We start from the raw sequence: 25,453 nt of genomic DNA on the forward strand, positions 1-25,453 counted from the left end.
TCAGTGGTGGCACCTTGGTGGTGAAATTCCCTCCCCAGTGCCATTACATCAGTCCCCTGCCTCCTGACCTTCAGAAAGAGTGGGAAAAGCTGACTTTGGGATCAAGTTTTCAGAAAATAGTGCAATGCAATAAAAGTTATTTTATTTATTTATAATTCGAACTTCTATGCGGCCACTCCCCTGGGGCTCGGAGCGGCTTACAAGAATGGCTAAAATCTAACAAAATGTAAAAGCAATTTAAAACAATTTAAAAACAGCAATATCAAACATTAAATGCCTGTCGAAACAGGTATGTCTTACATGCCCTGCGGAAAGCTGGTAAGTCCCACAAGGCACGGACTTCAGGTGGCAGAGTATTCCAGAGCGATGGTGCCACTGCTGTGAAGGCTCTGCGCCTGGTTGCTGTTAGACGCAAGGTCTTGACACTGGGGACTTCCAATAGATCTTGGTCCTCAGAACGGAGGGATCTCTGGGGTTGGGAGGGGGTGAGGCGGTCCCTCAGGTACATGCAAGGCCTTCAAGGTGAGTACCATCCCTTTGAAAGTGATCCGGTGCTCAATTGGTAACCAATGCAGCTGCAGTAAGATTGGGGTGATGTGGCATCTCATCGGAATTCCTGCAAGAAGCCGAGCAGCTGCATTTTGTATCAACTTCAGCTTCCGGATCACCGACAGAGGAAGGCCAATGTAGAGGGCGTTACAGTAGTCCAGTCTTGAGATGACCGTGGCCTGGATTACCGTAGCTAGGTCGTCCCTGGACAGGGAGGGGGACAGCCGTCTAACTTGCCGCAGGTGAAAGAAGGCGGTTCTGCTCACGGCGGAGACCTGGGCCTCCATCATCAGCAGAGGGTCCAAAAGGACTCCCAGACTCTTGACCAACGATGACGGGCGTAGCGCCTCGCCATCCAGGGTAGGCAGCTGGACATCCCCACTGCCCGGTCGACCCAGCCATAGGATTTCCGTCTTTGCTGGATTCACCCTCAACCTGCCGTCTAGCCTGCCGCAGATGAAAAAAGGCGGTTATGGAATATGTGCAATGACTATGGAACAGCCATGGACTACGATTATGAATGGCGTGGTTTTAATATTGAATATAATGTTTAAAAATGTTTAACAGGTATTAATTTAAATTTAATGTTTATTGGAATGGTATGTTTTCTAAGGCATTGAATAATTGCCTATATGTAGGTCGCCTTGGGTCTCCTTTGGGGTAGAGAAAGGTGGAGTATAAATAGGGTGAATAAATAAATAAGAATTAAATAGGGAAAAATTCCAAACATTGTTTATACAGATTAAATTGTGTATTGTGTGTGTGTGTGTATAAGCATACATACATATATTTATTTATTTGTCAGGTCAGGACAACCAGTCAATTATATTACATTTCTAACAGAACAAAGCAAACAAACAGACAAAATACAAAATTTGTGAGTTTGGTAGTTGATTAAATGTCCTTTGACCAGTATCTGGCCACTTGGAGTGCCTCTGGTGTTGCCGCAAGAAGGTCCTCCCTTGTGCATGTGGCAGGGCTCAGTGTGCATTGCAGCAGGTGGTCAGTGGTTTGCTCTTCTCCGCACTCACATGTTGTGGATTCCACTTTGTGGCCCTATTTCTTGAGGTTGGCTCTGCATCTCGTGGTGCCAGAGCGCAATCTGTTCAGCTCCTTCCAAGTTGCCCAGTTTTCTGTGACATACATATACATACGCCCCAAAAACTTACAACAACCCTACACACACATCATCATATCAGAATATATAGAAATTCAGAATATATATGTGTGTGTGTGTGTGTATGTGTATATACATACATGTGTTTGTGTGTATATATATTCTGAATTTCTATATATTTTGATATGATGTGTGTGTAGGGTTGTTGTAAGTCTTGGGGGCGTTTTGGCCATGTTCCAGAAGCATAGTCTCCTGATGTTTTGCCTACATCTATGGCAGGCATCCTTAGAGATTATGAGGGTCCTCACAAACATCAGGAGACTATGCTTCTGGAACATGGCCAAAACGCCCCAAAAACTTACAACAACCCTACACACACATCATCATATCAGAATATATAGAAATTCAGAATATATATATATGTGTGTGTGTGTGTGTATGTATGTATGTATATGTGTATATACATACATGTGTGTGTGTGTGTGTGTGTGTGTGTGTATTCTGAATTTCTATATATTTTGATATGATGTGTGTGTGTAGGGTTGTTGTAAGTCTTGGGGGCGTTTTGGCCATGTTCTAGAAGCATAGTCTCCTGATGTTTTGCCTGCATCTATGGCAAGCATCCTTAGAGATTATGAGGGTCCTCACAAACATCAGGAGACTATGCTTCTGGAACATGGCCAAAATGCCCCAAAAACTTAGAGCAACCCAGTAATTCCAGACATAAAAACCTTTGGCTACACACACACACACACACAAACCTCCAGTTTGCCCGTAAAATTGAATTTCCATATCGCAAAAGGATGCATGCCTAGAAAGCGTGTCGTCAACATGAAAAGTTTGAGAAGCTCTTGTTGCGGTTTATCAGTCTATGCAGAAGCTACCCAGCAGTCTTCCCAGCCCCAGCCCTCTAGTTGAATCACACAGAGTCAGAGTAAAAGGAAAAACAAAATTTACTCTTGAGTAGTCAGAGATAAGGAGCCCCCAGTGGCGCAGTGGGTTAAAGCACTGAGCTGCAGAGCTTGTTGATTGAAAGGTCGCAGGTTCGATTTTGGGGAGCGGCGTGAGCTTCCGCTGTCAGCCCTAGCTTCTGCCAACCTAGCAGTTCGAAAACATTCAAATGTGAGTAGATCAATAGGTACCGCTTCGGAGGGAAGGTAACGGTGCTCCATGCAGTCATGCCAGTCACATGACCTTGGAGGTGTCTACGGACAACGCTGGCTCTTCGGCTTAGAAATGGAGATGAGCACCACACCCCAGAGTCAGACATGACTGGTCAGGGGACTACCTTTACCTTTACCTAGTCAGAGATAAATATGCAGCTTTACAAAATAACCAGCCTTGAAAATAAACTTAGTCTATTGCAGCAAAATAACTCACACAAAAGTCCAATTCATTAAACTCATGCATTCTCCGCTTCTTCATTGGTGCAAGGAGTCTTGTCGTAAATTTTTCAGGATCTTCAGCAAGTCCTGTAGTATAGAAGTCCCATCCGGTCTCTTCCTGATCATCTGATCACCTTGTCTGAATATACGATGAAGCACTCCTCATGATCTACTCCATTCAGGGAGTAGCTCAAGCTTAATTGCTTAATTGTCCAGGTGTTCTTCCTCAACACGCACCCATACAGGCAATTATCCTTGTAATAACTTAGCATACATATGCACATCCTGTAATAGCTCTGTCCTCATGCGTCTTCCTCTGCTTCTCCTCCTTCTTATCTCCAGCAGGCAACATGCCCCCAAGTGAGGCCTACCGGGAGCCCCCCATGGCATCCTGGGAAGCGCCCAAACCGATTGTGGAGAAGCAGCAGGAGTTTGAGGGCCAAAGCGGGGTGTCCAAGCCGAAGGGGAACCAGTCCAAGAACGGGAAGAAGAAGCCTCCCACCCCGCTGGGCCCCGAGATAGGGGAGCCCTTGGCCCCGGAGCCCAGCCAGGCAAAGTGCCCCGCCTGCGGGAAGGCCTTCAAGTACGAGTCGCACCTGAACATCCACTTCCGGGTCCACACGGGGGAGAAACCCTACGCCTGCGCAGAGTGCGGGAAGTGCTTCAGCCAGCACGGGCACCTCCACTCCCACCAGAGGACCCACTCCGGGGAGAAGACCTACAAGTGCATGGACTGTGGGAAGAGCTTCAGCGACAGTGGAGCCTGCACCAAGCACCAGAGCACCCACAGCAAGGAGAAGCCGTACCAGTGCCTGGAGTGCGGGAAGAGCTTCAGCCAGCACGGGCACCTCCACTCCCACCAGAGGATCCACACCCGGGAGAGGCCCTACAAGTGCACCGAGTGCGGGAAGGGCTTCAGCCAGCGGGGCCACCTCTACTCCCACCAGAGGATCCACACTAAGGAGAAACCTTACAAGTGCACCGAGTGCGGGAAGAGCTTCAGCCAGCGGGGCCACCTCTATTCCCACCAGAGGATCCACACCAAGGAGAAGCCCTACAAGTGCCTGGAGTGCGGGAAGTGCTTCAGCCAGAGCGGGCACCTCCACTCGCACGAGAGGACCCACACGGGAGTGAAGCCCTACAAGTGCATGGAGTGCGGGAAGTGCTTCAGCCAGCGGGGGCACGTCTATGCGCACCAGAGGACCCACACGGGGGAGAAGCCCTACAAGTGCGTGGAGTGTGGGAAGAGCTTCGGCCAGCGGGGGCACCTCCATTCGCACCAGAGGACCCACACGGGGGAGAAAGCCTGCAAGCGAGCCGAGTGCGGGCAGTGTCTCGGAGGCGGCGTCGGCGCGTGTACCAAGCACCAGCGGACTCCTACGTGGGAGAAACCCTACAAACACATGGAAAGTGCTCCTTCGGTTATGGCAGAATACTAACAAATCACGCACCGTGATGCATTCAACCAGAACTTTCCGAACTATGTGTCACGACATGTCGCGCGGACGAGAAACGACAGTGTATGTTACCATCTTACAAATCATATATTTTTCAAAATCTTAATGAAACGTTTTCATGAGATACGTTGTGTCTCAAACAGTTTACCTACAGTCCGTATCTCTTCTAAGAGATTGGTTGAACCTCCGGTTTGGTCGGTCAAACCGAATGACTGTGTCGCAGATTGGCACCTGTCTAAAAATGTCGAATCTTTGGAAAACTCTGGATTAAACTGTCGTCCGGAAGGTCGTAACGCTGTAATATAATCAAACTGTAGAAAAGAAGTTTGGTCTGATGACAATTTGTGTTTCACTTCATGAGGAATATTAAGGAGTGTTGGTGGAACTTTGACTCGACTCCCGATCCATATTTCCTGCCTTTTCTTATGCTAAGCTGTTCGTATGGACTTTTCTATTTGCGCGGTCCGTTTTATGTACAAGTTTGTCATGTTTGTCACGGATTCTGCAGAATTGCATTTAAAAAAAGAAATGTCATTTTAAAAAAATATGTATTTTAACTTTTCTGAATATTACCTACTAAAGCATTTGCGTCCCTATACTAATCCCGTGCCACAGAACCTAATGGCTTCTCCAGCGGATAGAGAACATATTCCAAACATCTGTAAGAGGGTTGTGTAACTATAGTTGATGTTGAGTTTGAAGCAGAAAAATTACAATAAATGTGTTTCGAAGTATAACTTTTGAGGCTTGGCCTGCAGGAATGTGGTATGTAAATATTGTCATGAGTTGTTTCACCTGGTGTTCAACTTTTTCTGTTTGCAGCATTTAAACATTGTTGGCTCATGTTTAACTTGTCCACAAAGATCTTGGAGTCCTCGTGGACAACAAGTTAAACATGAGCCAACAATGTGATGTGGCGGCAAAAAAAGCCAATGCGATTTTGGCCTGCATCAATAGGAGCATAGTGTCTAGATCTAAGGAAGTCATGCTCCCCATGCTCTATTCCGCTTTGGTTAGACCACACCTGGAATATTGTGTCCAATTCTGGGCACCACAATTCAAGAGAGATATTGACTAGCTGGAATGTGTCCAGAGGAGAGCGACTAAAATGATCAAGGGTCTGGAGAACAAGCCCTATGAGGAGCGGCTTAGGGAACTGGGCATGTTTAGCCTGAAGAAGAGAAGGCTGAGAGGAGATATGATAGCCATGTTTAAATATGTGAGAGGAAGCCACAGGGAGGAGGGAGCAAGCTTGTTTTCTGCTTCCTTGGAGACTAGGACGCAATGGGACAATGGCTTCAAACTACAAGAGAGGAGATTCCATCTGAACATTAGGAAGAACTTCCTGACTGTGAGAGCCGGTCAGCAGTGGAACTCTCTGCCCTGGAGTGTGGTGGAGGCTCCTTCTTTGGAAGCTTTTAAGCAGAGGCTGGATGGCCATCTGTCAGGGGTGATTTGAATGCAATATTCCTGCTTCTTGGCAGAATGGGGTTGGACTGGATGGCCCGTGAGGTCTCTTCCAACTCTTTGATTCTATGATTCTATAAAGGAAATATACTGGACTGTTTGCTTTTCTGCAATAGTTACTAAGCCCATCTTGAATCCTGCTTCCATCTCCTGAAATATTTGGTCTTCTTTTTCAATTTGTTGTCCTATATCAGGGGTTCCCAAACATTTCAAGATGAGGGTCGATTCACAGTCTCTGGGAATGTTGAAGGGCAGGAATATAGCTTGGAAAGGATTGTTGTTGTTATTGCACGCCCTCATCACACAGGGTGAAATCACCATCCTAGGGTGCTTTCACCCCACCTGGAGGATGGAGACCCATGCCAGACATCACACAACGTCGTGTGACTTCCAGCATAGGTCCCGTCTCCAACCACGGTGAAAGTGACCTACTCCTTTCCTCATGGAAGTGAGGCGAAGCCTAGGTCATTAGACACTATCACAGAGACAAGATTTATTCAAAAGGGATTTGCTATTGTCTTTATCTGAGGCTGAAAGAGTATGACTTGGCCAAAGCCAATTTCTCTTTCCCACTTCCTCCCACCTTTCCTGACTTCCTTCCTCCCTGCCATTCCCCATCCTTCCTCCCTTCTTCCCCTTTCTTTTCTCTCTCCTTCCTTCTCGCCTATTCTCTTCCTTTCCCCTCACTTCCCTCCCGTTCCCTCCCCTCTCTTCCCTCTTCTTGCCTTTCCTCCTATTCCCTCCCCTTTCCTTCCCCTAACTTCGCTTCTATTCCCCTCCCTTCTTTTTCCCTTTCATTCCCTCCTCTTTCATCCCCTTTCTCCCTCCCTCTTCTTTTTTTCTTCCCATCTTTCCTCTTCTCTTCCCTTCCCCTCTCCTCGATTCTCTTCCCTCCTCTTTCCTCCTCTTTCATCCCCTTCCTCCCTCCCACTTCCTTTTCTCTTCCCATCTTTCCTCTTCCCTTCCTCTCCCCTCCCTTTATCTTCCCCTCCCCTCGCTTCACTTCCCTCATCTTCTCTTCCCTTCCCCTCCCCTCGATTCTTTTCCCTCCTCTTCTTTTTCCTCCTCTTTCCTCCCCTCCCTCCCTCCTCCTTTTCTCTTCCCTTCCCTTCCTCTCCCCTCCCTTCATCTTTTCCTTGCTTCCCTTCCCTCATCTTCTCTTCCCTTCCCCTCCCCTCGATTCTTTTCCCTCCTCTTCTTTTTCCTCCTCTTTCATCCTCTTCCTCCCTCCCTCTTCCTTTTCTCTTCCCTTCCCTTCCTCTCCCTTCCCTTCATCTTCCCCTCCCCTCGCTTCACTTCCTTCATCTTCTCTTCCCTTCCCCTGTCCTCGATTCTCTTCCCTCCTCTTCTCTTTCCTCCCCTTCCTCCCTCTTCCTTTTCTCTTCCCTTCCCTTCCTCTCCCCTCCCGTCATCTTTTCCGTGCTTCCCTTCCCTCATCTTCTCTTCCCTTCCCCTCCCCTTTCCTCTTTTATCTTCTTCCTCCTTCTTTTTCTCTTCCCTTCCCTTCCTCTCCCTTCTTCCCCTCCCCTTGCTTCCCTTCCCTTATCTTATCTTCCCCTCCCCTCAATTCTCTTCCCTCCTCTTCCCTTTTCCTCATTCTGCTTCCCTCCCCTCCTTTCATTCCTTCCTTCTCTCCCCTTCTCTTTCTTCCTCTTTCCTCCCCTTCCCTCATTTCGTCCCTGCCCTTCCTTCCTTCCTTTTACCTTTCCCTCTTCCCTTCCCTTTACTCCCTTTCCCTTCCCTCCCCTCGCTTCCCTTCCCTCTTCTACCCTCTCTTGCCTACCTGTTTCCCATCCCTTGTTGGGATGGGAATTGAGGGGAGGGGAAGATAAGATAAGGGAAGGGAAGCAAGGGGAGGGGAAGAAGGGAGAGGAAGGGAAAGGAAGAGAAGAGAAAAAGAAGAAGGAGGAAGGAGATGAAAGAGAAGAGGAGGGAAAAGAATTGAGGGGAGGGGAAGGGAAGGGAAGATGAGGGAAGGGAAGCAAGGAAAAGATGAAGGGAGGGGAGAGGAAGGGAAGGGAAGAGAAAAGGAAGAGGGAGGAAGGGGAGGAAAGCGAAGAGGAGGGAAGAGAATCGAGAATCCTTCCCTTCCTTCCTCTTCCCTTCCCCTCCCTTCTCTTCCCCTCACCTCCTTTCTGTGCCCTTTTCTTTCCTCTTTCCTCCCCTCCCCTCCCCTCCTTTCATTCCTTTCCTTCCTACCTACCTACCTTCCCCTTCCCTTGCTTCCTTCCTCTACCCTTTCCCTCCCACTTCTCTTCCCTCTACATCCCTTTTTTCCCTTCCCTCCCTTCCCTTCCCTCATCTATCGTCTTCTTGCCTTCCCCACCCTTTCCTTTTCCTTTTCCCTCCCCTCATTTTCCTTCCCTCCTCTTTCCCTTCCCTTCTCTTTCCTCCTTTTTCTTCCCTTCCCTCTTTTTCCTTCCCCTACCCTCCTCTTCCCTTCCCCTCCTTTTGTTCCTTCACTCGCTTCCCTCTCTTCCCTCATCTATCGTCTTCTTGCGTTCCCCACTCTTTCATTTTCCCTTCCCTCCCCTCATTTTCCTTCCCTCCTCTTTCCCTTTCCTTCTCTTTCCTTCTTTTTCTTCCCTTCCCTCCTTTTCCTTCCCCTACCCTCCTCTTCCCTTCCCCTCCTTTTGTTCCTTCACTCGCTTCCCTCTCTTCCCTCATCTATCGTCTTCTTGCGTTCCCCACTCTTTCATTTTCCCTTCCCTCCCCTCATTTTCCTTCCCTCCTCTTTCCCTTCCCTTCTCTTTCCTCCTTTTTCTTCCCTTCCCTCCTTTTCCTTCCCCTACCCTCCTCTTCCCTTCCCCTCCTTTTGTTCCTTCACTCGCTTCCCTCTCTTCCCTCATCTATCGTCTTCTTGCGTTCCCCACTCTTTCATTTTCCCTTCCCTCCCCTCATTTTCCTTCCCTCCTCTTTGCCTTTCCTTCTCTTTCCTTCTTTTTCTTCCCTTCCCTCCTTTTCCTTCCCCTACCCTCCTCTTCCCTTCCCCTCCTTTTGTTCCTTCACTCGCTTCCCTCTCTTCCCTCATCTATCGTCTTCTTGCGTTCCCCACTCTTTCATTTTCCCTTCCCTCCCCTCATTTTCCTTCCCTCCTCTTTCCCTTTCCTTCTCTTTCCTTCTTTTTCTTCCCTTCCCTCCTTTTCCTTCCCCTACCCTCCTCTTCCCTTCCTCTACTTTTGTTCCTTCACTCTCTTCCCTCATCTATCATCTTCTTGCTTTCCCCACTCTTTCCTTTTCCCTCCCCTCCCCTCATTTTCCCTCCTCTTTCCCTTCTCTTTCCTCCTTTTTCTTCCCTTCCCCCTTTTTCTTCCCTTACCCTCCACTTCCCTTCCCCTCCTTTTGTTCCTTCACTGGCTTCCCTTCCCTTTCAGTCCTCTCGCTTTCCTCCTCTTAAGCAGTCCAAGGTCCCCATTCAAAACATAAAGAGAGCTTACAGCTGAAGAATATCAAGCAAAGACTTATAATGAGCATTTCGCATCAATGATAAATGTCCAAGGAGGAAGAGTCTAACATGTAGTCATCTTTCCATGGGTCAAGGCAGAGAAGCCAAAGGTCACGGGTAGTCCAAGCACATTAGTCGAGGGTCAGTCCAGAGATTCACAGTTCCACAGCAGGGTACATACTTTTGGAAAAATTGCATTCATAACCTTTTTGAAAAGGAAAAAACCATGTCATATCTTTTCGTGTTCCTGCCATACATCAAGGGAACCACTGACCGCAGAGGGAAGCTGATGAGGAAACACAACATACAAACAATCTACAAACCCACCAAGAAAATCCAACCAATGCTACGTTCAGCAAAGGACAAGAGGGATCTTCTCACCTCTGCAGGAGTCTACCGTGTACCATGCAGCTGTGGACATGTCTACATAGGGACCACCAAACGCAGCAGCATTGCCTAGACACGAATCAAGGAACATGAAAGGCACTGCAGACTCCTTCAACCAGAGAAGTCAGCCATAGCAGAGCACCTGATGAACCAGCCTGGACACAGCATATTATTTGAGAGCACAGAAATGCTGGACCACTCGAACAACCACCAGGTCAGACTACACAGAGAAGCCATTGAAATCCACAAGCATGTGGACAATTTCAACAGAAAGGAGGAGACCATGAATATGAACAAAATCTGGCTACCAGTATTAAAAAACTCTAAAATTACAACAGCAAAACAACAGAGGGGAAACAACCAGGCACATCTTCACACCTCTCAACAAAAGATTTTCCCAGGCTCAGCCAGGCCTTCGAATGTTAATGAAGGTGGTCAGTTGAAACATTCACACCTAGCTTCAGCAGAAAAGAGCTCTTTGCCCCACCCCAGCCATTCCACAGATATATAAACCCATTGTCCTAATTCCAACAGACCTCACAACCTCTGAGGATGCTTGCCATAGATGCAGGCGAAACGTCAGGAGAACATGCCTCTAGAACATGGCCCTATAGCCCGAAAAAACCCACAAGAACCTAAAATAGAAATTATTAATAATAATAATAATTTTCTATTATATTTATATTATTTTTAATTTACAATGTTAAAATATATTTTAATGTTTTTTTATATTTAAAGTATTAATAATAATAATCTTTATTTTCTATTATTTTTCTATTATTTTTAATTTCCAATGTTAAAATATGTTTTATTGTTTTTTATATTTATATTTAAACTATATTTACAAATATTAAATAAAATATATTTTTATTACATTTTATATATTTACATTTAAAGCCATCAGGGGGAAGAAAGGGCAAAAGGAAGGGCGGAAGTCAAGGGAGTTTTGGCTTCAAGGTCCTCCAAGGAGCAGCGAGGTTTGCTTCCTAGAAGGGCATGAGACTATTCAATACAGGAAGAGGAAGGAGAAGTCTGCCACTTCTGCCTGCTTTCCAGGAGTCTGGCTGGGAGAGGAGGAGGAAAAGGAGGTGAGAGGCAGTTATCTCTGAAATTATTATTCTTCTTATTATTATTATTTATTTTTATTATGTATTCTGAAATGAACTTTATTCTGTATAGGGAAAAGAGCCAGGTAGCAAATGAAATGTATTATTATTATTATTATTATTATTATTATAGTATTATATTATTATTATTATTATTATATTTTATTATGTATTTTAAAATGTACTTTAATCTGTGCTGTATAGGGAAAAGAGCCAGGTAGCAAATGAAATGTATTATTATTATTATTATTATTGTATTATTATTATAGTATTATTATTATGTATTTTAAAATGTACTTTAATCTATGCTGTATAGGGAAAAGAGCCAGGTAGCAAATGAAATGTATTATTATTATTATAGTATATTATTATACTTGGACTGCGAGAAGATCCAACCAGTCCATCCTCCAGGAAATAAAGCCCGACTGCTCACTGGAGGGAAAGAGACTAGAGACAAAGTTGAAGTCCTTTGGCCACATCATGAGGAGACAGCAAAGCCTAGAGAAGACAATTATGCTGGGGAAAGTGGAAGGGAAAAGGAAGAGGGGCCGACCAAGGGCAAGATGGATGGATGGCATCCTTGAAGTGACTGGACTGACCTTGAGGGAGCTGGGGGTGGTAACGGCCAACAGGGAGCTGTGGCGTGGGCTGGTCCATGAGGTCACGAAGAGTCGGAGACGACTGAACGAATGAACAAAATATTATTATTATTATTATTATTATTATAGTATTATTATTATAGTATATGTAATATAATATACTATAATAAGAAGAAGAATTAAAAACAATCAGTTACGATTTTATTTATTTCTTGTATCAGGAGCGAACCAAATAGTTGTATTGTAAACAAAAAAACAAAACAAAAGAAATCCGAAACTCACAAATTTTCAGACTTGGCATTCTATTAAATGTCCTTTGACCAGTATCTGGCCCCTTGGAGTGCCTCCGGTGTTGCCGCAAGAAGGTCCTCCATGGTGCATGTGGCAGGGCTCAGGGTGCATTGCAGCAGGTGGTCTGTGGTTGGCTTTTCTCCACACTCGCACGTCATGGACTCCACTGTGTGGCCCCATTTCTTAAGGTTGGCTCTGCATCTCGTGGTGCCAGAGCGGTCTGTTCAGCGCCTTCCAAGTCGCCCAGTCTTCTGTGTGCCCAGGAGGGAATCTTTCATTCAATCTCAGCCATGGGTTTGAGCCTGCCACTTTTGGACTCTCACTTGCTGGGGTGTTCCAGTGAGTGTTTCTGTAGATCTTAGAAAACTATTTCTTGATTTAAGTCTTTGACGTGCTGGCTGATACCCAAACAAGGGATGAGCTGGAGATGTCTCTGCCTTGGTTCTTTCACTATTGGCCGCTACTTCCCGGCGGATGTCAGGCGGTGCAATACCGGCTAAGTAGTGTAATTTCTCCAGTGGTGTAGGGCACAGACACCCTGTGATAATGCAGCATGTCTCATTAAGAGCCACATCCACTGTTTTAGCGTGGTGAGATGTGTTCCACACTGCGCATGCATGCTCAGCAGCAGAGTAGCATAGCACAAGGGCAGATGTCTTCACTGTGTCTGGTTGTGATCCCCAGGTTGTGCCAGTCAGTTTTTGTATGATGTTGTTCCTAGCACCCACTTTTTGCTTGATGTTCAGGCAGTGCTTCGTGTAGGTCAGAGCACGGTCTAAAGTGACTCCCAGGTATGTGGGTGCGCTGCAATGCTCCAGTGGGTTTCCTTCCCGGGTAATCCTCAGAGCTCGGGATGCTTCTCTGTTCTTGAGGTGAAAGGCACATGTCTGTGTTTTAGATGGATTAGGGATCAGCTGGTTTTCCCTGTAATAGGCAGTCAGAGCACCTAGAGCTAAAGAAGAGGGGCTAGCAATATATCCACCTCTTTGTGGCTCACGATATCTCATTTGCTCTCCTCACTTTCAGCCTCTGGTCTCCCCTGAGATGTATTTCCTGGGTGAAGAATGGGACCTCCCGGACCAGAGGGAGCTCTACAAGGACGTCAAGGCGGAAGGAGACGGGAATCTAGATGATGGAAGTGCGGCCTCACTGGGTAAGAAGAAGCCCTTCTGCCTTGGGTGGCTGCTGGTGATTTACCAGCTGTGCTAAAGCCGGCCTTTGTCAAAACCTTGACAATAAACACACCTAATGGGGAACATCCTAAATCAGAAGCAACTGACTTACTTTGTAAAGAAGAAATGAGATGTATTGTCGAAGGCTTTCATGGCCGGAATCACTGGGTTGTTGTAGGTTTTTTTCGGGCTGTATGGCCATGGTCTAGAGGCATTCTCTTCTGATGTTTCGCCTGCATCTATGGCAAGCATCCTCAGAGGTAGTGAGGTCTGTTGGAACTAGGAAAATGGGTTTATATATCTGTGGAATGAACCAACCTGGACACAGCATATTATTTGAGAACACAGAAATGCTGGACCACTCTCACAACCACCACGTCAGGCTGCACAGAGAAGCCATGGAAATCCACAAGCATGTGGACAATTTCAACAGAAAGGAGGAAACCATGAAAATGAACAAAATCTGGCTACCAGTATTAAAAAACTCAAAAATTAGAACAGCACAACAACAGAGAGGAAGCAGGCAGGGACATCTAATTACCTCTCAACAAAAGTTTGCTCCAGGCACAGTCAGCCCATTGTATGCTAATCAAGGTGGTCAGTTGAAACATTCACACCTAACTCCAGCAGACAAGAGTCCTTTGTCCCAGCTTGGTCATTCCACAGATATAAAAACCCCTTTTCCTAGTTCCAACAGACCTCACTACCTCTGAGGATGCTTGCCATAGATGCAGGCGAAACGTCAGGAGAGAATGCCTCTAGACCAGTGGTTCTCAACCTTCCTAATGTCACGACCCCTTAATACACTTCCTCATGTTATGATGACCCCCCCCCCCCGCAACCATAAAATTATTTTTGTTGCTAATTCATAACTGTCATTTTGCTGCTGTTATGAATCGTAATGTAAATATCTGGTATGCAGTATGTATTTTCATTCACTGGACCAAATTTGGCACAAATATCCAATATGCCCAAATTTGAATACTGGTGGGGTTGGAGAAGGACTGATTTTGTCATTTGGGAGTTGTAGTTGCTGGGATTTATAGTCTACCTATAATCAAAGAGCATTCTAAACCAGCAATGGAATTGAATCAAACTTGGCACACAGATCTCCCACGACCAACAGAAAATACTGGAAGGGTCTGGTGGGCACTGACCTTGACTTTTGGAGTTGTAGTTCATCTACATCCAGAGAGCACTGTGAACTCAAACAATGATGGATCTGGACCAACCTTGGCATGAATTCTCAATATGTCCAAATGTGAACACTGATGGAGTTTGGGGGGGAAAAGACCTTGACATTTGGGGGTTGTAGATGCTAGGATTTATAGTTCACCTACAATCAAAGAGTATTCTGAATGCTACAAACGATTGAATTGGGCCAAACTCCCCACACAGAACCTCCATGACCAACAGAAAATACTGTGTTTTCTGATGGTCTTTGGCAACCCCTCTGACACCCCCTCGCGACCCCTCCAGGGGTCCGGACCCCCAGGTTGAGAAAAACTGCTCTAGACCATGGCCATATAGCCCGAAAAAACCTACAACAACCCTATATTAGGGTCGGCTTATACTCGAGTATATACGGTAACTATATACTACTCTGTCACTCCTTTCCACCTGCTACTAAGGAGGCTGTCGAGGTCCTGAACCGGTGCTTGACCGCTGTGACGGTCTGGATGAGGGCGAACAAATTGAAATTGAATCCAGACAAGACAGAGGTCCTCCTGGTCAGTCATAAGGCCGAACAGGGCATAGGGTTACAGCCTGTGTTGGATGGGGCCGCACTCCCCCTGAAGACGCAGGTTCGCAGCTTGGGTGTGACCCTGGACTCATCGCTGAGCCTGGAACCTCAGGTTTCGGCGGTGACCAGGGGAGCATTTGCACAACTAAAGCTTGTGCGCCAGCTGCGCCCGTACCTTGGGAAGTCTGACTTGGTTACGGTAGTCCACGCTCTGGTTACATCCCGTTTAGACTACTGCAACGCTCTCTACGTGGGGTTGCCTTTGAAGACGGCTCAGAAGCTCCAATTAGTCCAACGCTTGGCAGCCATGATTTTAACAGGAGCGGAGCGCAGGGAGCATACAACCCCCCTGTTGCGCCAACTCCACTGGCTACCGATCTGCTACCGGGCTGAATTCAAAGTGCTGGCGTTGGCCTTTAAAGCCCTAAACGGTTCCGGCCCAAGCTACCTATCCGACCGCATCTCTGCCTACGAACCCACCAGGACTTTGAGATCTTCCGGGGAGACCCTGCTCTCAATCCAGCCTGCTTCTCAAGCTCGGCTGGCGGGGACGAGAGATAGGGCCTTCTCAGTGGTGGCTCCTCGGCTGTGGAATGCCCTTCCTACGGACATTAGACTAGCACCATCTCTAATGGTATTCCGCAAAAAAGTAAAGACCTGGCTGTTTGAGCAGGCGTTCGAATAATTAGTGCAATGATTGGTTAATGGACACTGGAATGGAACAATGGATGACGAATCTGGAACATGTTTTTGATGACGAGACGACAGTGAATGGGTATTGTAGTAACTGTTTATTAATTGTGTAATTCTGGGCACCACAACTGAAGGGAGATATTGACAAGCTGGAATGTGTCCAGAGGAGGGCGACTAAAATGATCAAGGGTCTGGAGAACAAGCCCTATGAGGAGCGGCTTAGGGAACTGGGCATGTTTAGCCTGAAGAAGAGAACGCTGAGAGGAGATATGATAGCCATGTATAAATATGTGAGAGGAAGCCACAGGGAGGAGGGAGCAAGCTTGTTTTCTGCTTCCTTGGAGACTAGGACGCGGAACAATGGCTTCAAACTACAAGAGAGGAGATTCCATCTGAACATGAGGAAGAACTTCCTGGCTGTGAGAGCCGTTCAGCAGTGGAACTCTCTGCCCCGGAGTGTGGTGGAGGCTCCTTCTTTGGAAGCTTTTAAACAGAGGCTGGATGGCCATCTGTCAGGGGTGATTTGAATGCAATATTCCTGCTTCTTGGCAGAATGGGGTTGGACTGGATGGCCCAGGAGGTCTCTTCCAACTCTTTGATTCTATGATTCTATGATTCTATATAGCCCGAAAAAACCTACAACAACCCTATATTAGGGTCGGCTTATACTTGAGTATATACGGTAACTAGCACTGACCCTGCTTAGTTTCCAAGATCAGATAGGACTTTCGTCGTTCCACTTTAAAGCTTGCAGAGTTCTGGGACTTGTAGTTGAGTGAGAATGGGAAACGCCTCCCCCTAAACTACAAGTCTCGGAATCATGCAGGAGGCAGCCACAGGATTGAAAGCAGGTGCAAAACGTGAATCCTCTTCTTTGGCTTATTGTCTTCAGAGCATGACTTGAATCTCTGTGTCTCCCTTTGTTGTTTCTCCTTCCAAGGTGGAGATGGACAGGATAATGAAGACGGAGGGGAGCTGTACCCCGCTTTGCTCCAAAGACAGGACGGAGGGTCCGTAATGAAAACAGAGGAAGAGGAAGAGGAAGTCCTTTCTGCCCCCGAAGTCCCACGCGCTGGGGAGAGGCCCTTTGAATGCCTCGTGTGCAGGAAAGCCTTCGCCCAGAAAACCCACCTCACCCGCCACCACGCGACCCACACGGGGGAGAAGCCCTTCCGGTGCTCGGAGTGCGGGAAGACCTTCGCACAGAAGTCCCACCTGGCTTCCCACCGGGCCACGCACACCGGGGAGAAGCCTTTCCAGTGCCTAGAGTGCGGGAAGGCTTTTGCGCAGAAGACGCACCTCACGCGCCACCGGGCCACCCACACGGGCGTCAAGCCCTTCTCTTGCTGGGAGTGCGGGAAAGGCTTCAGCCAGAAGACGCACCTCACGGCTCACGTGGCCACCCACACGGGGGAGAAGCCCTTCAAGTGCCAGGAGTGCGGGAAGGGCTTCAGCTGGACCACGGACCTCCTCGCGCACCAGGCCACGCACGCGAGCGAGAAGCCCTTCGTGTGCCCGGAGTGCGGGAGGGGCTTCAGCCAGAAGAAGAACCTCGTCTCCCACGAAGCCACGCACACGGGAGTCAAGCCTTTCCAGTGCCTCGAGTGTGGGAAGAGCTTCAGCTGGAAGCTCAACCTCAACCGCCACGCGGCGACCCACACGGGGGAGAAGCCGTTCCTGTGCCAGGAGTGCGGGAAGAGCTTCAGCTGCACCACGGACCTCCTGCGCCACCAAGCCACGCACACCGGCGACAAGCCTTTCCGGTGTCTCGAGTGCGGTAAGGGCTTTGGCTGGAAGAGCAGCCTGCGCTCCCACGAAGCCACGCACACTGGGGAGAGGCCCTTCCCTTGTGGCGAGTGCGGGAAGAGCTTCGGGCAGAAGTCGCACCTGGCGGCCCACCGGGTCACCCACACGGGCGAGAAGCCCTTCCGGTGCCTGGAGTGTGGGAGGGGCTTTGCGCAGAAGTCACACCTCGCCTCCCACCGGGCCACGCACACCGGGGAGAAGCCCTTCCGGTGCCTGGAGTGCGGGAAGAGCTTCGGATGGAAGCTGAACCTCACGCGCCACCAGGCCACGCACACCGGGGAGAAGCCCTTCGCGTGCCTGGAGTGCGGGAAGAGCTTCAGCTGGAAGACCGACCTCATCCGGCACCACTCGACGCACACCGGGGAGAAGCCCTTCCAGTGTGGCGAGTGCGGGAAGTGCTTCAGCCAGAAGATCAACCTGGCCCACCACCAGGCCACCCACACCGGGGAGAAGCCCTTCAAGTGCCTCCAGTGTGGCAAGGGCTTCCTCTGCACCACGGACCTCATCCGGCACCAGGTCACCCACACGGGAGAGAAGCCCTTCCAGTGCCTCGAGTGCGGGAAGTGCTACAGCCAGAAGATCAACCTCAACCACCATCGGGAGTCCCACGCGCGGGAGAAGTCTGCAAAGGTGCCCTGAGGTGGTGGCACATCCACTAAGGCACATCCTTTCAGGTAACTGAGGAGCAGTGGGTCCTCCATTGTTGCTGACCTAGAACTGTGTGTACATTGATCTCGTGTACAAGTCAAAGACAGGTTTAAGGGCCAAAACAAGCATCTGTACCCAGCATTGCTTGGGTGTCATCCGGACCGCTGCCTGCCTGCTTTCTCCCTTTTCCGGCACAATCTGGCTTTAGGCCGGGACATGGAATTGAAACAGCCTTGGTTGCCTTAGTGCAGTGTTTCCCAACCTTCCTAATGCCGCGACCCCTTAATACAGTTCCTCATCTTGTGGTGACCCCCAACCATACCATTATTTTCATTGCTACTTCAGAACTGTGATTTTGCTACTGCTTTGAATCGTAACGTAAATATCAGATATGCAGGATGTATTTTCATTCACTGGACTAAATTTGGCACAAATATCAGATACACCCAAATTTGAATACTGGTGGGTTTTTGGGGTATTTATTTTGTCATTTGGGAGTTGTAGTTGCTGGGATTTATAGTTCACCTACAATCAAAGAGTATTCTGAACTCCACCAACAATGGAATTGAAACAGACTTGGCACACAGAACTCCCATGACCAACAGAAAATACTGGAAGGGTTTGCTGGGCATCGACCTTGAGTTTGGGAGCTGTAGTTCACCTACATCCAGAGAACACTGTGATGGATCTGGACCAAACTCTACACGAATACTCAATATGCCCAAATGTGAACACTGGTGGAGTTTGGCTTGATATTTGAGAGTTATAGTTGCTGGGATTTATAGTTCACCTACAATCAAAGAGTATTCTGAACTCCACCAACAATGGAATTGAAACAGACTTGGCACACAGAACTCCCATGACCAACAGAAAATACTGGAAGGGTTTGCTGGGCATCGACCTTGAGTTTGGGAGCTGTAGTTCACCTACATCCAGAGAACACTGTGATGGATCTGGACCAAACTCTACACGAATACTCAATATGCCCAAATGTGAACACTGGTGGAGTTTGGCTTGATATTTGAGAGTTATAGTTGCTGGGATTTATAGTTCACCTACAATCAAAGAGTATTCTGAACTCCACCAACAATGGAATTGAAACAGACTTGGCACACAGAACTCCCATGACCAACAGAAAATACTGGAAGGGTTTGCTGGGCATCGACCTTGAGTTTGGGAGCTGTAGTTCATGTACACCCAGAGAGCACTGTGGACTCGTACAATGATGCATCTGGACCAAGCTTGGCACAATTACTCAATATGCCCAAATGTGAACACTGGTGGAGTTTGGCTTGATATTTGAGAGTTATAGTTGCTGGGATTTATAGTTCACCTACAATCAAAGGAAATTCTGAACCCTATTAACAATAGAATTGGGCTACACACAGAACCCTCATGACCAACAGAAAATACTTTGTTTTCCGATGGTCTTTGGTGACCCCTCTGACACCTCCTCAGGGGTCCCGATCCCTAGATTGAGAAACACTGCCTTAGTGGATGATCTACGCTGGAGCTTGACAGGAGTGTGTCCCTGTTAGTTCTGCTGGACCTCTCAGCGGCCTTCGATACCGTTGACCACAGTATCCTTCTGAGACACCTCACAGAAATGGGACTTGGAGGTACTGTTCTGCAGTGGCTTCAGTCCTTCCTGGAGGGACGGTCCCAGGTGGGTGACACCTGTTCGGCTCCACAACTGTTGTCTTGTGGAGTCCTTCAGGGTTTAGTACTGTCCCCGATGTTGTTTAACATCTACATGAAGCCGCTGGGGGAGATCATCCAGAGTTTCGGACTAAGGTGTTACATGTATGCAGATGATGTCCAGCTCTGGCACTCCTTCCCACCTGCTACTAAGGAGGCTATTCGGGTCCTGAACCAGTGCTTGGCCGCTGTAACAGACTGGATGAGGGCGAACAAATTGAAACTTAATCCAGACAAGACAGAAGTCCCCTGTTATGCCAGCTCCACTGGCTGTCAATTAGCTTCCGAGCACAATTCAAAGTGCTGGCCTTGACCTATAAAACCCTAAATCAGCGGTTCTCAAACTTGGGGGTCGTGGCCCCAGGGGAGCCGTTGGGCCCTTTTCGGGGGGGTTGCAAGCTGCCTTGGTTGGCCCCACCCCATTTTGGCAAGGGAGGGCTGCCCGGCCCCCACACCTTTCCAAGTTTAGAAGGGCGTGGGGGCAAGGCGGAGGACTGCCCTCATGGCCTTGCATATTGAGTACCCGTACCAAGTTAGGTCCATATCCATCATTGTTTGTGTCCATAGTGCTTTCTGGAGGTAGGTTAACTACAACTCCAAAACTCAAGGTCAATGCCCAGTAGTAGCAATAATAATAATTTTATGGTTGGGCGTCACCACAACGTGAGGCGCTGTATTAAGGGTCACGGCATTAGGAAGGTTGAGAACCGCTGCCCTAAATGGTTCTGGCCCAGCTTACCTGTCCGAACTTATCTCCCTCTACAAACCCCAAGGACCTTAAGATCATCTGGGGAAGCCCTGTTCTCGGTCCCACCACCATCACAGTCGCGTTTGGTGGGAACGAGAGACGGGGTCTTCTCGGTGGTGGTCCCTCTGCTGTGAAGATCAGATCTGCTCCATCACTCCTGACCTTCCAGAAGAAGCGAACAAATTGAAACTTAATTCAGACAAGACAGGGGTCCTCCTAGTCAGTCGGAAGGCCGAAAAGGGCATAGGGTTACAGCCTGTACACTCTAGGAGACACACAACATATATAGACAGACACACACCTTTTGGTCAGTAGTGATCTTAATGCAGCTGTGCCACAGTCCCTAAATAGTTCCAGCCCAGCTTACTTGTCCAAACGTATTTCTCTCTACGAACCCCCAAGGACCTTAAGATCGTCTGGAGAAGCCCTGTTCTCGGTCCCACCACCATCACAGTCGCGTTTGGTGGGAACGAGAGACGGGGTCTTCTCAGTGGTGGTCCCTCTGCTGTGAAGATCAGATCTGCTCCATCACTCCTGACCTTCCAGAAGAAGCAAACAAATTGAAACTTAATTCAGACAAGACAGAGGTCCTCCTAGTCAGTCGGAAGGCCGAAAAGGCATAGAGTTACAGCCTGTACACTCTAGGAGACACACAACATATATAGACAGACACACAGAGGCTATTTAACATTCCAGCTTCTGGCCACCAGGGGAGCTGTCGCTTCACCGTCCGTTTGTGACACTGATGAAGTACTTCCTCATTCTTTGCAGGCTTGCTGGAGATTTTTATGGCGCCGTAAATTAGTTAAATTAGCCTCTTCACAAACACGGTACCTAAATTTCCAACTGTCTTTTGGGCTGCAAAGGTCGGCAACAAGCTCCACAAATTGGTCAGAAGCTCACTCCGACCCGGGCTGGCTTTGAACTCATGACCTTTTGGTCAGTGGTGATCTTAACGCAGCTGTGCCACAGTCCCTAAATAGTTCTGGCCCAGCTTACCTGTCCGAACGTATCTCCCTCTACGAACCCCCAAGGACCTTAAGATCGTCTGGAGAAGCCCTGTTCTCGGTCCCACCACCATCACAGTCGCGTTTGGTGGGAACGAGAGACGGGGTCTTCTCGGTGGTGGTCCCTCTATGAACCCCAAGGACCTTAAGATCATCTGGAGAAGCCCTGTTCTCAGTCCCACCACCATCACAGTTGCGTTTGGTGGGAACGAGAGACGGGGTCTTCTCGGTGGTGGTCCCTCTGCTGTGGAGATCAGATCTGCTCCATCACCTTCCAGAAGAAATTGAAATCCTGGTTGTAGGATCAAGCGTTTGCAGAAATCATAGTCATAGAATGATAGAATCAAAGAGTTGGAAGAGACCTCATGGGCCATTCAGTCCAACCCCATTCTGCCAAGAAGCAGGAATATTGCATTCAAATCACCCCTGACAGATGGCCATCCAGCCTCTGTTTCCAAAGTTTCCAAAGAAGGAGCCTCCACCACACTCCGGGGCAGAGAGTTCCAGAGTCCAGGTCAGTCCGTTGTCATTCGCACGCATTGGATCTAATTCCTTGATTGCTGCCTCTATTTCTTTCTAAAGGACAGGAGGGAGGGGGCCGGTCTGATGTCACTGGGAAGGGAGTTCCACAGGTGAAGAGCCACCACTGAGAAGGCCCTGTCTCTCGTCTTCACCAGTCACGCTTGAGAGGATGGTGGGACCAAGAGCAGGCCTCTCCTGTCGATCTTAGACTTCACAATTGCATACAACTCCCCTGTTATGCCAGCTCCACTGGCTGCCTAGCACAATTCAAAGTACTGGATTTAGCCTATAAAACCCTAAACAGTTCCGGACCAGTTTACCTGTCCAAACTACGATCCCCCAAGGACCTTAAGATTGTCTGGAAAGGCCCTGCTCTAGTTCCCACCACCATCACAGTCGTGTTTGGTGGGAACGAGAGACCGGGCCTTCTCGGTGGTGGCCCCTCAGCTGTGTAACTCCCTCTCTAACAAGATCAAATCTGCCCCCTCCCTCATGCCCTTCTGGAAGAAGCTCAAACCCTGATTATAGGATCAAGCGTTTGCAGAATAGATTGTTTTAATGGTAAGAGTGTTTTAGTGAATGGCAATGGACTGATTTGGAAGACGACTTGAAATGGCGAACTGTTTTAATGTATATTTTTAATGGTTTTTAATGTATGCTAAGTGTATGTTATGCTTTGTATTTAATGTTTGGCACCGAATGGTAGCCGTCCTGAGTCCCTCTTCGGAGGTGAGAAGGACAGGATAGACATGCTCCCAATAAATAAATTCATAAATTCATAACCTTTTGGAAAGGCGTCACCTTTTAGAGACCATAACCTTTTGGGAAACCGGAAATCTCCATAGCCTTTTGAAAGCATGACGCTTTTGGAGATAAATTGGCATCCACACTATTTGGAATAATCATAACCCTGTTGTAAAGTGTGAGGCCTCCCTCACACTGAGGTCTTTCTCATACTAAGTACTAACACTGAGGCGAACTAACACTGAGGCCTACTAAGCTACAGGCACAATTAATTGGTATCCACACTATTTGGAATAATCATAACCCTGTTGTAAAGTGTGAGGCCTCCCTCACACAGAGGTCTATCTCATACTAAGTAGTACTAACACTGAGGCCTACTAAGCTACAGGCACAATTAATTGGCATCCACGCTATTTGGAATAATCATTACCTTGTTGTAAAGTGTGAGGCCTCCCTCACACTGAGGTCTTTCTCATACTAAGTAGTACTAACACTGAGGCCTACTAAGCTACAGGCACAATTAATTGGCATACACGCTATTTGGAATAATCATAACCCTGTTGTAAAGTGTCAGGCCTCCCTCACACTGAGGTCTATCTCATATTAAGTAGTACTAACACTGAGGCCTACTAAGCTACAGGCACAATTAATTGGCATCCACGCTATTTGGAATAATCATAACCTTGTTGTAAAGTGTGAGGCCTCCCTCACACTGAGGTCTTTCTCATACTAAGTAGCACTAACACTGAGGCGAACTAACATGGAGGCCTACTAAGCTACAGGCACAATTAATTCTCATCCATGCTATTTGGAATAATCATAACCCTGTTGTAAAGTGTGAGGCCTCCCTCACACTGAGGTCTTTCTCATACTAAGTAGTACTAACACTGAGGCGAACTAACACCTACTACGCTACAGGCACACCTGCTTATATTGAACTGCACCTTTTGCCGAGTCATTCCATGCATTTAACCCTTTTGGTGACAAAATACTTGTTTGAGTGAATCTTCTCCTTAGTGGTAAATATCCACTAGTATTCATGCAAATTAGGGTTCTCAGCTGTTAGACTGATATACCTGGTTATCTCTCTGAGCTGTTAGGAACAAAGATATGCCAATGCACAAAAACAGTACAGTTTCAGAAGTGTTTCTTTCAGTGCCCAAAAACATCTACTTTTCCATTAAATGTATTGCTTTTCAATCATGCTCTCAAGAGACAAAAATAAATAGTCTTCATTAAAAAATTATATAGTTTGTTTACTTACAAACTCCACATACTCAGCATACAGGTACATTGTTTATCAATGGCTTGAAGAAGTTTCTCTGTACAGATAACACAAGGCATCTTTCTTATGGTCTTAACAGTCCAAAGTCTAAAGCATCTCTGCATTCTGAGAGTCAATGGAGTCTGAAGTCTGAAAAATGGAGTCTGAGTTTCGAACAGTCCCAGATCTAATCACATGGTCTACAGTTCCTCCCACGACATAGAGTTAAGGAAAACTGCCTTGAAATATGTAGTCCTTCACCTGGCAACAGCCAAACCAGTGATATCACAGTGGGCCACTTCACCTTCAACCATTGTGGTGCAAATGTACATAGAGTTGTTGTAGGTTTTTTCAGGCTATATGGCCATGTTCTAGAGGCATTTTCTCCTGACGTTTCGCCTGTATCTATGGCAAGCATCGAGGATAGATACAGGCGAAACGTCAGGAGAGAATGCCTCTAGAACATGGCCATATAGCCCGAAAAAACCTACAACAACCCAGTGATTCCAGCCATGAAAGCCTTCAACAATGCAAATATACATACTTTGAATGTTTTATATACATTCTGGATTCTTATGACCCGTGAATAAATCGAGGGTTGTTGCCAATTAATTCAGAGAAGGAGGTGGTTCACTTAAAATACAGTAGGAATTGTCATGATAGACATATAATTATCATTATAGACACATAGCTATTATAGACATATATATTATAGACAGATATTATAGATATAGATATTATTATAGACATACAGATATTATAGACATATAGGTATTATTATAGACATTCAGTTATTATTATAGATAGATATTATTATAGACATATAGATATTATAGACAGATATTATAGGCATATAGATATTATTATAGACCTCTAGATATTATTATAGACATAGATATTATAGACATATAGATATTATATAGATATTATAGACAGATAGATATAGACAGATACTATAAACATATAAATATTATTATAGACATATATATTATAGACAGATATCATAGACATATAGGTATTATTATAGACCTACAGATATTATAGACATACAGGTATTATTATAGACATACAGGTATTATTATAGACCTACAGATATTATTATAGACATACAGGTATTATTATAGACCTACAGATATTATAGACATATACGTATTATTATAGACATACAGATATTATAGACATATAGGTATTATAGACATACAGATATTACTATAGACATATAAGTATTATTATAGACATACAGATATTATTGACATATAGGTATTATTATAGACATACAGATATTATAGACATACAGATATTATAGACATGCGGATATTATAGACATATAGGTATTATTATAGACATACAGATATTATTATAGACATACAGATATTATAGACATACAGATATTATAGACATCTAGGTATTATTATAGACATACAGATATTATAGACACAGATATTATAGATATATAGATATTATTATAGACATACAGACATTATTTTAGACATACAGACATTATTATAGACATACAGATATTATTATAGACATATAGATATTACAGACATATAGATATTATTATCGACAGATATCATAGACATATATTATAGACATTCTGATAT

At 46.6% G+C, this 25,453-nt stretch overlaps 1 protein-coding gene across 1 annotated transcript in view; it reads left to right on the top strand.

The window, feature by feature from the left end:
- The window catches only part of LOC132765843 (zinc finger protein 585A-like), a 30,624-nt gene extending 6,793 nt beyond the window's left edge, over positions 1–23,831 (top strand). The window contains exons 3-6 of the mRNA XM_067463249.1: positions 3,394–4,487; positions 10,701–10,895; positions 12,830–12,956; positions 16,353–23,831. Of these exons, the coding sequence (XP_067319350.1) occupies positions 3,394–4,487; positions 10,701–10,895; positions 12,830–12,956; positions 16,353–17,857 (2,921 nt within the window). The 3' untranslated portion in view covers positions 17,858–23,831. The remainder of the gene's footprint in view (positions 1–3,393; positions 4,488–10,700; positions 10,896–12,829; positions 12,957–16,352) is intronic.
- Positions 23,832–25,453: the final 1,622 nt, after the last annotated feature.

The sequence above is a fragment of the Anolis sagrei genome, chromosome 2 (assembly GCF_037176765.1).
Source record: "Anolis sagrei isolate rAnoSag1 chromosome 2, rAnoSag1.mat, whole genome shotgun sequence".
NCBI lineage: Eukaryota > Metazoa > Chordata > Lepidosauria > Squamata > Dactyloidae > Anolis > Anolis sagrei.